The 13,821-nt window shown below is 38.1% G+C and overlaps 1 protein-coding gene across 3 annotated transcripts in view; it reads right to left on the bottom strand.

Annotated features, from left to right (window-relative positions):
- Window positions 1-13,821, bottom strand: part of MED13 (mediator complex subunit 13) — a 56,597-nt gene that overhangs the window by 17,825 nt on the left and 24,951 nt on the right. The window contains exons 4-12 of one of the 3 annotated variants that reach the window (XM_009323935.1): window positions 12,195-12,340; window positions 11,697-11,747; window positions 10,907-11,104; window positions 9,784-9,978; window positions 8,659-8,821; window positions 8,241-8,351; window positions 5,533-6,216; window positions 1,321-1,537; window positions 293-377 (exon numbers count right to left, since the gene is read on the bottom strand). In XM_009323935.1, coding sequence (XP_009322210.1) covers window positions 293-377; window positions 1,321-1,537; window positions 5,533-6,216; window positions 8,241-8,351; window positions 8,659-8,821; window positions 9,784-9,978; window positions 10,907-11,104; window positions 11,697-11,747; window positions 12,195-12,340 — 1,850 coding nt within the window. The remainder of the gene's footprint in view (window positions 1-292; window positions 378-1,320; window positions 1,538-5,532; window positions 6,217-8,240; window positions 8,352-8,658; window positions 8,822-9,783; window positions 9,979-10,906; window positions 11,105-11,696; window positions 11,748-12,194; window positions 12,341-13,821) is intronic. The other 2 variants (XM_009323943.1, XM_009323951.1) reach the window with 2 other exon arrangements.

The following is a 13,821-nucleotide window of genomic DNA, read 5'->3' as shown; positions in this document are numbered from 1 at the left end:
CGGGGGGGGGCGGGCGGGGAGGGAAAAAAAAAAGTATGTTCTCAGTTCCATTCAACTATCTTACATTAGTGAGGTCCCTTCAATTTTATGACATTTGGATTTTATAGCCAACATTTATTTGCAAGGTGCAACAAAGAAAATGTGTTCCAAGCAGATTCCTAGTTCTGAAGGGACAGGGAAATACAAACCATAAAGTAAAAACTTAGTAGCCTATTAGAATCTATTGACTATTCAAGAGATCATTAACATAGCACAATTAAAAGAGATGGGGGAGGCGGGGAAGCCTCTTTACCTTGCTTGACAGAAGGACTAAATAGAGACATAGCATCCTCTCCTTCATGGGATAAAACTGTAACACTAGATGTCCCATCCTCAGCCTATTAAAAAAAAAAAAAGGTAGAAAAGTTTGTTTTAATTAATTGGGGAGATGGGGGGCATTTTATCTCCCTATGGGAATTCTTGTACATATCAGAAATATCAAGTTCTCATTAGCCTTCTAGCTCAGCAAGGCGTAGTCTGGGGGTCTGGTTAGTGGCACTTGCTCAGGGAGAAGGAAGCTTGGAATACAGACAGCATGCTAGCAACACACAGATGATGAGCACAAGTAAGAATGTAAATCTTAGTTTTTGTGTTGGGGATAAATTTAAAAAGCAAGCTGTGGATTCTTGCTACCACACCTTATTGAAAAACACTTGATATCAAATGCTATACATTAACTATACTAGTTATTGAACGAAACTCTCAATACCAGGCATGCATACACACACAACTAGTCCTAATAAGCAAATTTATTTCATATACAAGATCCCAACGCAGTTATATTTTCTCCTTCTTTGGAGGTTGTACTCTTGTTTTAAGTAGAAGCCTCATATAGTTGGTATATATATAAAGCGCAAAAAAAAAAAAAAAAGGAGAAATTTCAATTCACTGTCCAGGCAACTAGTCAAAGTTCACGTCACCTACCCCCAAACCTTTTCACACATGAACAAGGCACTTGCCTTGTTCTTCCTCTCTTCCCCAAGCACCTTCTATCACCCATTTCTATAGAAAGGCTACTGAGCCAGATTGATTTTTGTTCTGATCCAGCAGCATTCTCCCAGTATAAGCCATAAACCCTAATGCAACAGAACCACCAGTGTGCCAAAAAAATTTTAGGTGTAGTTAAAGGCATGCTGCATAGTTTCACTGATCATTTCTGCTAGAATACAGTATTTTTTATCAATGTATTGCTAAATACACAGAGGATTTAAATTATGTTTGGTGACTAAAGCAATTTGTTTTAATCTTATCACTGATTTGTATCCTCACTCCTTTACTCACCTTGTGTTTCTTCCCAGCTTCCCTCTCAATGTTCTGTCTATCTTTTTTACTATCAGGAAATAAGAATTCCACATCACCATCAACAAAGGCGTAAGGATCGATTTCAGGTTCCTGGTCAGCTTCCGTCGCTACTGCTGCTAGGTATTGGTTTTTACTCTGATACTGTTGCACCAGTTCATCTGAAACCTTTAAAGGTTTCCTACATTGCACCATTAATCTGAACAGAAGAAAAATAAAAATCACAAAATATTATTTATGATTTATTATGTGGAAATATTTTTGCTATCACACAGCCTTTACAAGAACAACTTCATCTTCCCTTCCCACTTTCTTCCTTTCCACCCCAGCTTCAGAAAACTTTTGGGGAAAAAGATTAAATCATTAGGCATTTAATATAACCTCCTTACACACATCAGAAGCAGCAGCGTGATTCATTCTGCCCATCTCTCCTAAAGCACTGTCAATTCAGAAAAAGATTAGTAATTTATCCCAGGTCGTAGCTGTCATTTATCATAAAGTACAACTGTATTAAACTATCTATATCCACTAAAAGAAACTCACCAGGTTAAAAAATTACTCATTGCCGTTCCCCATCCACGTTCAAACAAATGATCAGAAAGAAGTGGTTAAACCTGAATTTTCCATATTTTAGAGAATCTAATTCCTGAACATTTAATTCATTTAAATGTAGAGAGTATGCCAACCCTCCCAATACCCGGCTGCGTCTAACACAAAGAGACCAACACTCTGTTGTACACAAAGCCTGCCTACCCAAAAAGCCCCAGCAATAACCATTACTAAAGCACACAAATGCCACTATGTTTAGTAGTCATTTATATCACTTATGTCAATACAAATGAAGCTTGCAACACACCAGTATCTAATTTACTAATGAGAATAATAAAAACACATTTGCCTTTGTCAGCATTTTTCTTTTCTTAACATTTGGAGCCAAAAATGGAGTACACAGAAATCAAGTCTTTGTATCAGGATTATTAGTTTCACAGATATATAACATTGCACCAGCAAAAAGAGATCTTGGCAAGTAGAAAACCGTGTTACGATTATTAGCTATAGGTATGGCCCTCTAACTTCTGCCCCTAAACAAACTTTATTTTATGTATCCCAGTGTACAAGAGGCACCACGTGAGGAAGGTATTCCTTCACACAAGACAAGTATTTCAGGAGTGTCAGACTGATGGGGTACACAATTTCTTCTTGCTCCAAGACCCAAACAGCAACAGAATGACCAGTGAGAAGCATCTACAGAAGTCTCACGCATGAAATGAAAAAGGGACATTGCATGGATGAAGATTACAAAGGTTCAAACACAAGTTCCAACATATCTATTGTTTCCCTTCTCAAGCCTCTATCCAAAAGGAAATGCTATCCCCTAAGAAAGTAATGTGTCTCGCAACTAGTAGGGCTTGGTTTCGACAGCCTAGATGCAGACACTGATCTGGAGTTTAGAATAAGATAGGCTTACATTTCTCCTTTGAGAGACCAGAAAGAAAGAAAAGCATGATATAGAACAATTCAAAGACTTCAACCTGCACCCAAAATGGCACGGTGATTCCTCAGAGTCCTCCTTGCTGCCCTGTACATCCCTGTCAACTACGTGGTATGAGAAAGGACACAGAAACAGTTTTACTTTGTCAAAAGACTTCCCAGAAATAAGTTTCCAAAGAAACACCTCACAGCCAACAACACTGTCCAATCCAGCCGTGCTGGTCATCCATGCTCAATAAAATCTCGTGTTAAGCATGACCACCACAGCACGACCGCCCCAACAGCGCAATGGGTGTGGCCTTGTGTCAAGCACCATTGACATTTATGTCTGGAGCAGCACTCGATGGAGTTGAGGATTTCCTCTTTTCTACATCCTGCAAAAATTACCATCAGAAAAAAAGGAAAAAAAAAATATGATGGGAATGACCTTCTAGGAACAAGGAATTAAACACCAGGAAAATACATAGCGAAAGCAAGCAGCAGTTTCCAGTATTTTTGACCACCAAAGAGGAAGAGAAGTTAATAGCCAGATACTCTCGGAGAAAAAAAAAAAAAAAAGAAAAAATTTCAGTAAGTTGTTAAATCAAACTAGAAGCCATACAAGGAAAGACCATGTCTTGAACAGAAAAGAAGAAAATTTTGAAGTAGAGCATATCTTTCTTTGTCTGGTTGGCTGAAATGAATCCAAGGCCAAAATAGCACTAAAAATCCTATAAATGCACATCTTGAAAGAGCCGAGACGTGCACTAGCTTATGTAAACTCTTAAACAGTGAACACAGAAGATATGGCTAAGAAAATGTGTATGAGAACAGACCAACAGCTACAGCATATTTACTTCTTCTCACAGCTTTCCTACACAGCAAAGTCAATGTGACTGCCACCAATGGCTTTCCACTGCCAGCAACGAAACAAAAAATCAACACAGAACTTCAGTCCTGCGAGTAGCTCCTTCAACTCTTACACCACAGATTTAGTACACTAACTCCTAAAGAAGAAAAAACCCTCACTAATTTGATAGTGATCACATTAAGAGTCTCCTTTCACCTGAACAGGAAAAAAGTAGGTTTTGGACCAAAAATAATCAACAGCAAGTGAGAGTTGATAGCGGCAACTCCAGGTGCATTTCAGATGCGTTTTTTATCCCTCGATCACAACCCAAAGCCAAAAGTTTGTCACCTCTGCATCCAGGTTCCAATCACGTTAAATTTACACTGCTATTAAACAGCCCTGTCAGCACCTAATGCTTCCCATTGCCATCCTTTTCCTGCGGTATATCCTCACAAGGAAGTGTTGTAAAAGATGGAAGACAGGAAGAATTTCTTACGCAGTACAACAGCAAAGGAGACACGACCCAGAAGGCCAAGTAGTTTTGTTTCAGATTTTGTTCTTACAGCGGTTTTTTTTTGTTGTTTGGTGGGGATTTGGGTTTTTTTCGGTGGTGGTGGTCTTTTTTTGAGAGTTTATTTTTGCTTTAACTGGTAAAGAAAATCCATGTTGATTCATTCTGCAGTAAAACAGAGCTCAAACATAAGTTTTAACACTAAAACCACTCGTGTTACTCTTTTCCTCCGTTGCCTTGAAGCTCCATAATTTATCAAAACTTAGGCAGTATCAAAAAAGTGACCAATTCCTTTATCCTGATTGAAACAGATAGCAGCAGAGTACAACATTTTAAAACCTGGTGCTAGATAACACTAGCTTTCAGAAATAAATTTTATTTATTCAACAAAAAACTTTTTTTAAATAGTTATAGACGACACATACTTTATTTCAAGACAGTATTAGCTTATGTTAAAATAAAATAAAATATTAAGTGTTCTCAAATACATTTCCTGTAGCTCAAAGGCTGAGGTTCTAACAAGGATCTAGTCTGACTGCCTCAGTATTTCTTCAAGTTAGACAAGCTTTATTTAATGAACGAGGGTCTCCCCATACCATCTGAGGTCCAAGAGCAGTAACAGTAGACACACCAGTCACTTGTTTTCTTTGAATGATAACCTCAAATCCTTAAGCCTTTTGAACAACACCACAGAGAGAATGCACCATGTGCAAGAACGCCGGTTTATGTTATTATTCCAAAGATAAATTTCTGATATTAGAAAGCAGTTGCAGCCTACATTAAAGTTAACGTATTCCAGGAAACCAGATTAGCTTCCTCATTGTTCCAATCAGCCATTTAAATACCAGCTCTTCTGAATAAGACAGGAACAGAACTGAGGTAGAAGAAACTTCATCTTTAATAGGGTAAGCCTGCAGCCGAGACCATCCATGCTTTCTTCAAATAATGAAGAAAGCAAATATTAAAATGAGAAAGTTATTTTGTGGGGGGGGGGGGGACGGAACACGACACGGATGGATGGATGGGACTTAAAGTCCCAAATAGGCATAATTTGCTACAGATTAATTTTATAGTAGAAAAATAAACTTCATTGCCATCTGCTAAATCAGAGTTCTAACGAGAAAAAGCTGGAAAGTCTTACTCCATATTTGACTGTGCTTCATACTCACATTTCACGAGTATTATCTTCTTGTATATGGACAGCACAGATAGTTATGCTCACACACTCAGCATTACTGCTCGAGCTCATGAGAACAACATTATGCTTTAGTGACAAGCTTGCTTGTCAAGAGAAACTACTGCCTTTGGCCTTTCAGTTTCCTCACTTTCTCACATTATTACTATGGTATTAAGCACTACTTACTCTGTAACTGATGTTACGTTTTCCTGTCCAGCAGGTATTACTGGATCATCTCTCAACTTATCATTTGGAAGCTGAGGTGGTAAGAATTCCACATCCTTTTTCTTTGGAACTTTGTAATACTTCCAAGTAGTATCAGCTTCATCTTCCTCCAAATTCACTGCAGTACCAACATACATTGTGGGCTCTATAACTTCAGGAAATTGAGCTGGAAAAGGCTGAGACAAGCCATCGAGTCTGTCTTCCATTGTTTTTGTGGGAACCAAGGGGTCTGGTGTTGGCATCTGGTAGAAATGTTGACTCTGAGGAGTAGAAGGAGCTTTAGCTACCCCTTCATCAACTACGTCACACGGGTGAGGACTAAGTGGTGGCGGCTGAGGTGAATTTGCCATTTCAGCATTATGCATCTGAGGAGTCTTTGCTACATCATTAGTTCGGATATTTGAAAATCTCACTTGACTGTCTGGTGCAGTCATCACGAGCCTCTGACTCGCTGAATCTGCCTCCATGGCAACATCATCACTGATAGATACACGATGATGAAAAGGAGTCAAAGGGCGTTTCTGTGGCTTATCCCCTTTGTCTTGCTTCTCATTTGTCTTGTGCTTTGGAGCTGCTTGCTGTTGTTGGCCCACAGGTGGTGCCTGCCCCTGTTGACCTGAATTTCTTGGTTTGAGATTTTTGTGCCTGCAGAATTAATATAGGGGAAAATAGTTCACATTAATCTTTCAAATATGTCTACCATATTCTTTTTCCGCTAGATAAGAACCCGCTTCTAAGCCATTAAACAGCCGATTATAGAAGTCTGACACTGATACCATTCTGAAGTGAAGCTGCCTCTTTCTGACCATAACTTAAATTGAATGACTTGAGTAGCATCGCAAGATTTTAGAATACCATTTAAAAAAACTGGAAAAGCTATCCTATGAGCCAAACACATACATAATCCTCATAACTGAAGACAGTATTTTAGAACTGCTTTTAACAGAAATAGATAGTCACATGAACACGTTGTCACTTTTAACGTCTGCCAACACTGATGAATCAGTAGAACAACATATGAATTAGTGAATGACTTCTTGAATTCAAGCATCAATACTAACCAATAGTGCTGTCCAAGTCTCCATGGGTTAAGGAGTGGAAAATTAACATCAAGAATCTAGAAGCCAAGCTCAGTCCTACAAAAGCTATTTCGAAGCTTTTGTAGCTATTTACCTACAAATTTAGCAAGTGTGGAAAAAAGAAAAACTCAGTGTCTCGACTGCATTAATACAGTTAGTTTTTTTCCAGTATAAATGCACTTGAGCTTAAACATTTCATCTTGAAGTTCAAGATGCCAACTTTCTAGATCAGCTGACAGAATGAGAGATGTGAATTACCAAGTCTAGAATGAAGTGTTTATGATTAAGCTATTGAACTGCATGTACATCCTTAGTGCCTGGGTATTCTTTGCCACTCTTCCATTAGGAAAGTTAAGAAGCATGCAACTTGTATTAAAAAAACAGGGTAAGGCAGGAATAAAAGGTAAGAGCTATCAAAGTCTATTTTTACTTTAAACTCTCATACACATACACGTTTTTCACCGCTTAGAATTCAAAATACAGAACAATAAGGGGTTTTAAGTCTTTGCAATTTCTCTTTAGGCAACTGCGTATTTCTAATACACACCTCACACAGTTAATTGATTGTTTTCTCTTAACTAGTGCTATCATATCTAAATTCTCCTTTAACAGAATATTTAATCCTCCTCCATCTCCCAGCTCTTCTCAGGACACAAATATTTCCACAGAACTTAAACCAACCATTTCAATAAAGGATGAAAAAAAGCATTTCTTTCAAAATGCTACACCCTCCAGACATTAATTTTTATTTTTTTAAGATTCCAATATTCATTGCAAGGTAATCAGTGTAACATTTAAATCGGAGAAAGCGTTTAAACCTTTGCAATGCTTCAGTCACCTAAAGGTTAGTATTCTTCAATAAGTACAGAAATTGAGAATTCACTGAAATTAATGTTTCCATTTATTTTAAACACCTGGGTTAACAGTCTGTGTCATTGGACAGTTTCAAAACAAAAGTCATAACAAAAACTGGAAGTTAAATTCAGACTTTCCCCCTGTGCTTTGATCTTTTTTTTTTTTGCCCCAGCTAATATAAAAAAACCCATATACTGGCAATCAACACACAGAAAAGCCGTTTTATATACAACCACCCATGGAACACTATATTTCCCAAAAAGTAAAGCAGGTTTGGGTTTCTTTTTCACATTCATCAAGACACAACGCTACAATCATCTTGCTGTTGATTAACAGCTTTCTCCCTTCAAGGCTAACGCCACAGCCCTCTAGAAAAGGTTCTTAATTCCTAAATAAATAGGCATTCCCTTTCCACTGCAGCCCCAGAAAGTTGCTCATGAGATAGTTTCTACCCATATACAGGCCTAAGGAATTCCAGCCCAAGACTTGGGAACTGTCACTGAACTGCCAGTAGGTCCACTCAGACGATTCACTTGAATAAAACCTCTGCGTTATTGTATTGGGCAGAGTTTCAAGACCTACAATGACATTTAGGATATGAGATACAAATTTTGTTACAGCTTTTCTACAAGCAGCTATTGCTTAATTACTCCTAAAGGAGTCATCACGAGCCCTCTCCTGAGCACTTCAATCTCCATGTACAGTGTTGGACTGCGGGTTTGCCAAGTACTGTACCTTGAACAATTGCAATTTGTCCTCTGCGTGGCTTCAACAAAATCCCAGGATGCTACCTTGTCAGCTGTCTCTTCATCACACAAACCATTTGATGTAGCAGAATACTTCCTCCTACGATTCAATATCGGGAGAGTTATTTGGGATCAACATATGTTCTTTCCTTATCTTCTGTCAAACCTCAAGAGCAGTTTTGTGACACAGGATTCAGCAAAGAAATTATAAATAGCCTTTTACTAACATATCAAACCGAGAACTAAACAAATGACTAGTTAGGAACAAATTAGCTCCTCTAAAATGTTTTATTACTACAAGTAAAGCACCTTCTACTAGCAGTCAAAGCATCTTTACCAGAACTACTTTCTACAACGAACACACAAGATACCATGGGTATTTTTATCTTCACAAAATGAGTACATACTTGTTCTGTGCTCTGTTCATATTGCATTCTTGCCAAACTCTGTCCACCACTTGATTGGCTAGCTTTCTCGGTATTTTGCCACCATGATGGCTAGTACTGTCAGAGATAAATCCATCAGAAACTGAAGAAAACTTCACCCATTTCTGGGCAGATTGAGCATCAACTGAAAAGCAGCATCAGAGGAAACAGTTTTAGGCAATGAGGCGATACACTCACAACCACTATTACTCTAATTCAACCACCACAGGAACATCTTAGGAAGAAAAGTATCTTCTTAACTCAATGTTAGGAAATAAAAACAAAGAGAAAATTTAGGTACAGTAGTAGATTATTATAACATGGTTCCCTCTCATGGCGGGGGCGGAGCACCATATATGTTTATGTTATAACTGGGCTGGCTATTTTTTATCTTCCAAGAAACTATAGACCTGAAAAAGAAAATAACTTGAGCAAAGCTACCTGTTAGCAAATTTAACAGTATTATTAAAAAAAAAAAAAAGAAAGGGGGGGGGTGTCAATCTAAGGAACAGAAGACCTTGGGGGAAAAAAACCAAACAAAGCCTTTTCTGCACAAGAAAAACGGTATGTAAAGCCACCTGAAACTATCAGTGACCCTTACCCGCTCTGACTTAAAGCAGTTTACCATAACCACTACTCACACGCAGTTCAGATGGCACACAGCCTTACTGGAAACTTAACTACAAAGAATCTTCCTTGGACTGTGAAAAAAGCTGCAAACATCACCTTGCTCACTAATGACTGAGATGCACAATGAGGTTTATAAAGCTATGCCAGAATACATACATACACACAAACATTACACAGAGAAGGAAAAAAAAAAAAAAAACCAAGAACTTGACCCCAGAAATTTAAAGTACTGGATAACTACATCAGGTACAAAAGCAGTCCTCATTTCAGCAACTTACAGAAGTGTTGAAGTTAATTTTGTCCACAACTGAACAATAAAAATTGTCTTTACTACAACAGACTTATGACTAAAGAAGTGTGATTTCTGGTAACAAGTCAGTTGTACAGAGAACATCTGAATCCTTTCCAAACACTGGTAGACTTAAAGGAGAAGCCATCAAAATCAATTCCCACATGCAGAAGCTGATTTTATTATACCTGTTTGAACTTCCTCTGGGGATGTCGGTGGAGTCAGAGTTACTGAAGACATGGCAGGATCTCTTGTGGAAGCAGGCACTTGGTGGACACCCAAGCAAGTAGTTGAACAGTGAGATGCCCCTACAGTACTAGGAGCAGGGATGTCTGTCTGAGGAACTAGAACGAAGCATGCTGGGTATACCATTCGCACACCAGCTGGAAAAAAGAGCAAGTCAATTTTACAGTTGTTTAGCAAAAACTTACATTTAAAATCATCAACAAATGGATCATTTTACCAGTCACTCATAAGTTTACCTACCCTTTCTACCTACTAAAGCATTACCCTTGGACAAAAAGTCTCTGTTGTCACACTCGTTATTACTTTATGATTTGCTTTATACAGAAGATTTGGGTGAATGAATAAAAGGGGCTTTATATATACAGGCAGAGAGAGCCCTGGCATCTACATGCTACTACTTGCTTCTACCATTTTGTTTTATAAAGAAGACTGAGAACATACTTTTTACTATCACGTAAAACTGACAATACTCCCCCCCCCATCATCATCAGGGTCTCCAGCCATCACTGCAATACAAGCTTGTAACACTCATTACAGAGAAATGATTACATTAGTCGGCAAATCAAAGGTCAATAGCCCACAGCAGAGGAACAAACTACTGTGTCTCAGGGGCTTAGATTTTAGGAACAGCAGCAGATAAATGCAGTGCCTGAGTACATTAAGTTCTCCAGGATTGTGGTTTTGAAGACAGCCCTGAAAGGCACGTCTGTTCTGTTTGAATTTGCACAGAATCTGAAACAGTACAACATGCTTTTGATGCATCTCAGATGTCAACAGGGATAGTCTAGGCGGTTTTGATTATCCTTTTTTTTTTTTTTTTAATTTTAAAAACAGTCTTGCTTCTCAGGGCACAAAGAAAAACACCTCCTACTAATAGGTCTGCAAAACCCACTTTAAGCAGCAACTCATTTTAGATAGGCCTGAGCATTAAACAGAAAAACAAAAGACCAATAGCAGTTACAAATAGTTGCAAAAAGAATAAAACGGGGTCATCTTGCATTCAGAATTTTGCAGACCTAACCAGCCAGTTTATCTCAGTAATTAAGAGGTAATCAGAGTACTCACCAACAAGGACTTCAACAGCAGCTAAAGAATCATCCTCCCAATCCATTTCTTCTTGTTTTTCCTCAGATCCCTCCTTCAAGTTAGATGTGACAGGATAGAATTGTTTCCATTCACCAATCAGCTTTTTTGTCGATGAATCGGAAAGCTTGAAGGACTGCCCTGTGAGCGTGCCATTTAATCCAAAGGGACTTAGAATAACTAAAAAGATAAATAAAAATACATTGGAGATTATATCTAAACAAAATTCACTCCTCCCCACTGAAACAGCATTACTGTTATTTCAGCCACACCAGATAAACAACTTACCATCGGTTGTTGCACCGATGCACCCTAATCACATTTTGCTATACTGCACAAGTTTTTGGTAATAGGTACACATTGTTAAATGTATGTGTACTGTAAGAATCAAGGTGCTGCAATGACAATTACAAATTAATCTATTTAAACAAGCAACAAGCAAGTTTTCATCTTGGCTAGCAAGGAGTCTCTAACATACAGGTAGGATAAAGAAACACTATTTCAAATTCTGACAGAGTTAAGGTGTTTCCTCATCCTTTTGTTCTGCTTGGTACAGTTACAACAACAATGTATATACAGGGAAGTAATCTGTTTCATGTTTAGTCTTGTTCATATTAGGAAAGCACAGCTGCTGTTAAATTGCATTCAAAAAAAGCAAGTTTGGACACTAAGCATTAATAAACAAGGGTAGTGTGTGGTCATGCAGGAGAACCCATTTCTATAGCCAACACAAGTCTGTCTAAGACAGGGAATGATCAAACAGCCCACTAACCAGACTCAGGCCCCATCACTCCTTTGTCTTCGAGAGCATAGCCTGCATCTGCTGGTGGAACCAAAGGAATTTACAGGCAAGGAAGAGCCAAATAAAAAGGGTAGGGGGAGTGAATAGGTTAAGTACGTTGAGTCAGAAATGGATTTCTAAAAGAGGGGTTGATGAAGATCTGTGGGGGTTATAAAGCATGTTGAAAAAGCAAATTATTAAGTCACCAGTAGGACAGTACTTGGAAGTTAAGTTTATTGTGTCGTGAAGACAAATTATTTGGCTGCATGCCAAGAGACGAATATGGAAATCATCCACCTGCAGAAGAGCTGAGACACACCAACTGGCTTCTGACTATGTCAAGCCAGGGGACGTTCAGGGAGAACGCGCAATCAATACAAAACAGATAACGCCTCTGCTCCCACTCCCAGTCTTTGCCAGAAGTCCTCATTCTGAGCAGCTCAAAGGATTGATCCATTTTAATACTCACTTCTGACTGGCAAAACCTACCTTGAAAAGGGCTGTTAGACTGCTGGGCGAGAGTGAGGTGTTCTTCACTAAGCAGGTACACAGGTTGATGCTGACTGATTTCCACACTGGTGCAAACATTGCTATCTCCATGTAAGAAGAAGGTGAATGAGCAGGACAAGTGCTCGCTGGGGAAGGAGAAGTGGGGAGGGTGCGGGGTGTGGAAGGGAGAGAAAAAAAGCACGTAAGTATAGAACTTAAAATAAATTGATGGCTTTCTCACTAGTTTGAAGGCATTTCATCCCAAAATATTCATGAAGTAATGAATAATGAAGTAATCAAAAATCCTTTCTATCTAAATAGCAAGAAAATGCTAAATACATGTTCCCTTGAAGCATTTACAAAGTATTTGAGCATTAGAGACAAAACCAAAGATCAATCAGTTAGAAAACAACAGACACTAAGTTTTCAATCTCTTTAGACTGACACTTCATATTTTGAGGTCTGGAGGAAATTTAAAACACAATTTTTTGCAAGACAGAGAAAACTATAACTTAATACTTTGATAGCATATATTTATTTCAAATCTATAAAAATATTTCTGAACATATATTGATTTTAATGAGGTCATATCTAGGTTCTCCTGTGTCGTGATCCTGTCACAGATCCACTAAGCAGAATTGATATTTTAAGATTTATATTTAATATTAGCCAACAAGTCACTTTTTTAAAAGCAGGAAGAAGAATGGCAACAGCTTTGAGAAGTGTTGGTTTTGTTTAATTTTTTTTAAATTGAATCTTAATCTTCATACTCCTGAAGCCAATCAAGTAACTAAAAATGAAATCCCATACCTACGCACAAAAGGGAAGATACAATCAATTAAAAAAAACCCCAAAGCTTAAGTCATTGTTAAAGTCATTAAAGCAAGTATCAATGTTTAATATCAGATGCTTCACTGATAGCTTTTCTCAGTCCAGAGTGTTTCAGAAAAAAGAAAACAAACAGTCCTGTACAGTAAAAAACACCCCAACAATAAACATCTCCTTCATATAACTCTGAATTAAATGCTGTTTTCACAGTGCTGTACACTAGTTAGCAACTCCGTGAAATCTTCTGCCTCCCAAGATCATGCTTCAGAGACTTCCCAATTTTTGCAGCTGTTAGCTGTTGTTTTGTTACAAAAATATAGGTAAACCCCTGCAAGTACAACTATCAAAATATTTTATGTTGCATCCAAATCAGTTCAGTGGTTTATGTGAAATATATTTTACCAATTTTAATTAAAGGGCAGGCACAGAGCAGGAGGGCAAAAGCAGCAGATCCTTGCCAGGACACCACAGAAGCAGTACATCTTCATAGCCAGTTCCATTTGAAAAAACTTTTTTTCTTTTTTTCTTCTTAAAGAAGTTGTATAGGCACAGCAATTTTCAGTTACATTAGCTACAAGTTCTCTCAAGTGTCTGCCAGACTAAAACACTCCCATAGGAAAAGAACAGATGTTTAAAAGCAAGATGATGCTATTCACGTTGGACATTAAATTAGGTCCACCATCTCAGTAAAAGAAGAATGAAAGTCACAGAGAACCTTAAAAGTACTTCATAAACTACTGAACAGAAAATAAATCCTTCTCTGTAAGGAGGGTAGCATCAAGCACCTGCTCAGTCTCAG

This window comes from Pygoscelis adeliae, unplaced genomic scaffold (genome assembly GCF_000699105.1).
Source record: "Pygoscelis adeliae isolate BGI_AS28 unplaced genomic scaffold, ASM69910v1 Scaffold290, whole genome shotgun sequence".
NCBI lineage: Eukaryota > Metazoa > Chordata > Aves > Sphenisciformes > Spheniscidae > Pygoscelis > Pygoscelis adeliae.
The sequence above is the reverse complement of the archived record's forward strand: the minus strand, read 5'-3'. Positions and strand labels throughout refer to the sequence as shown.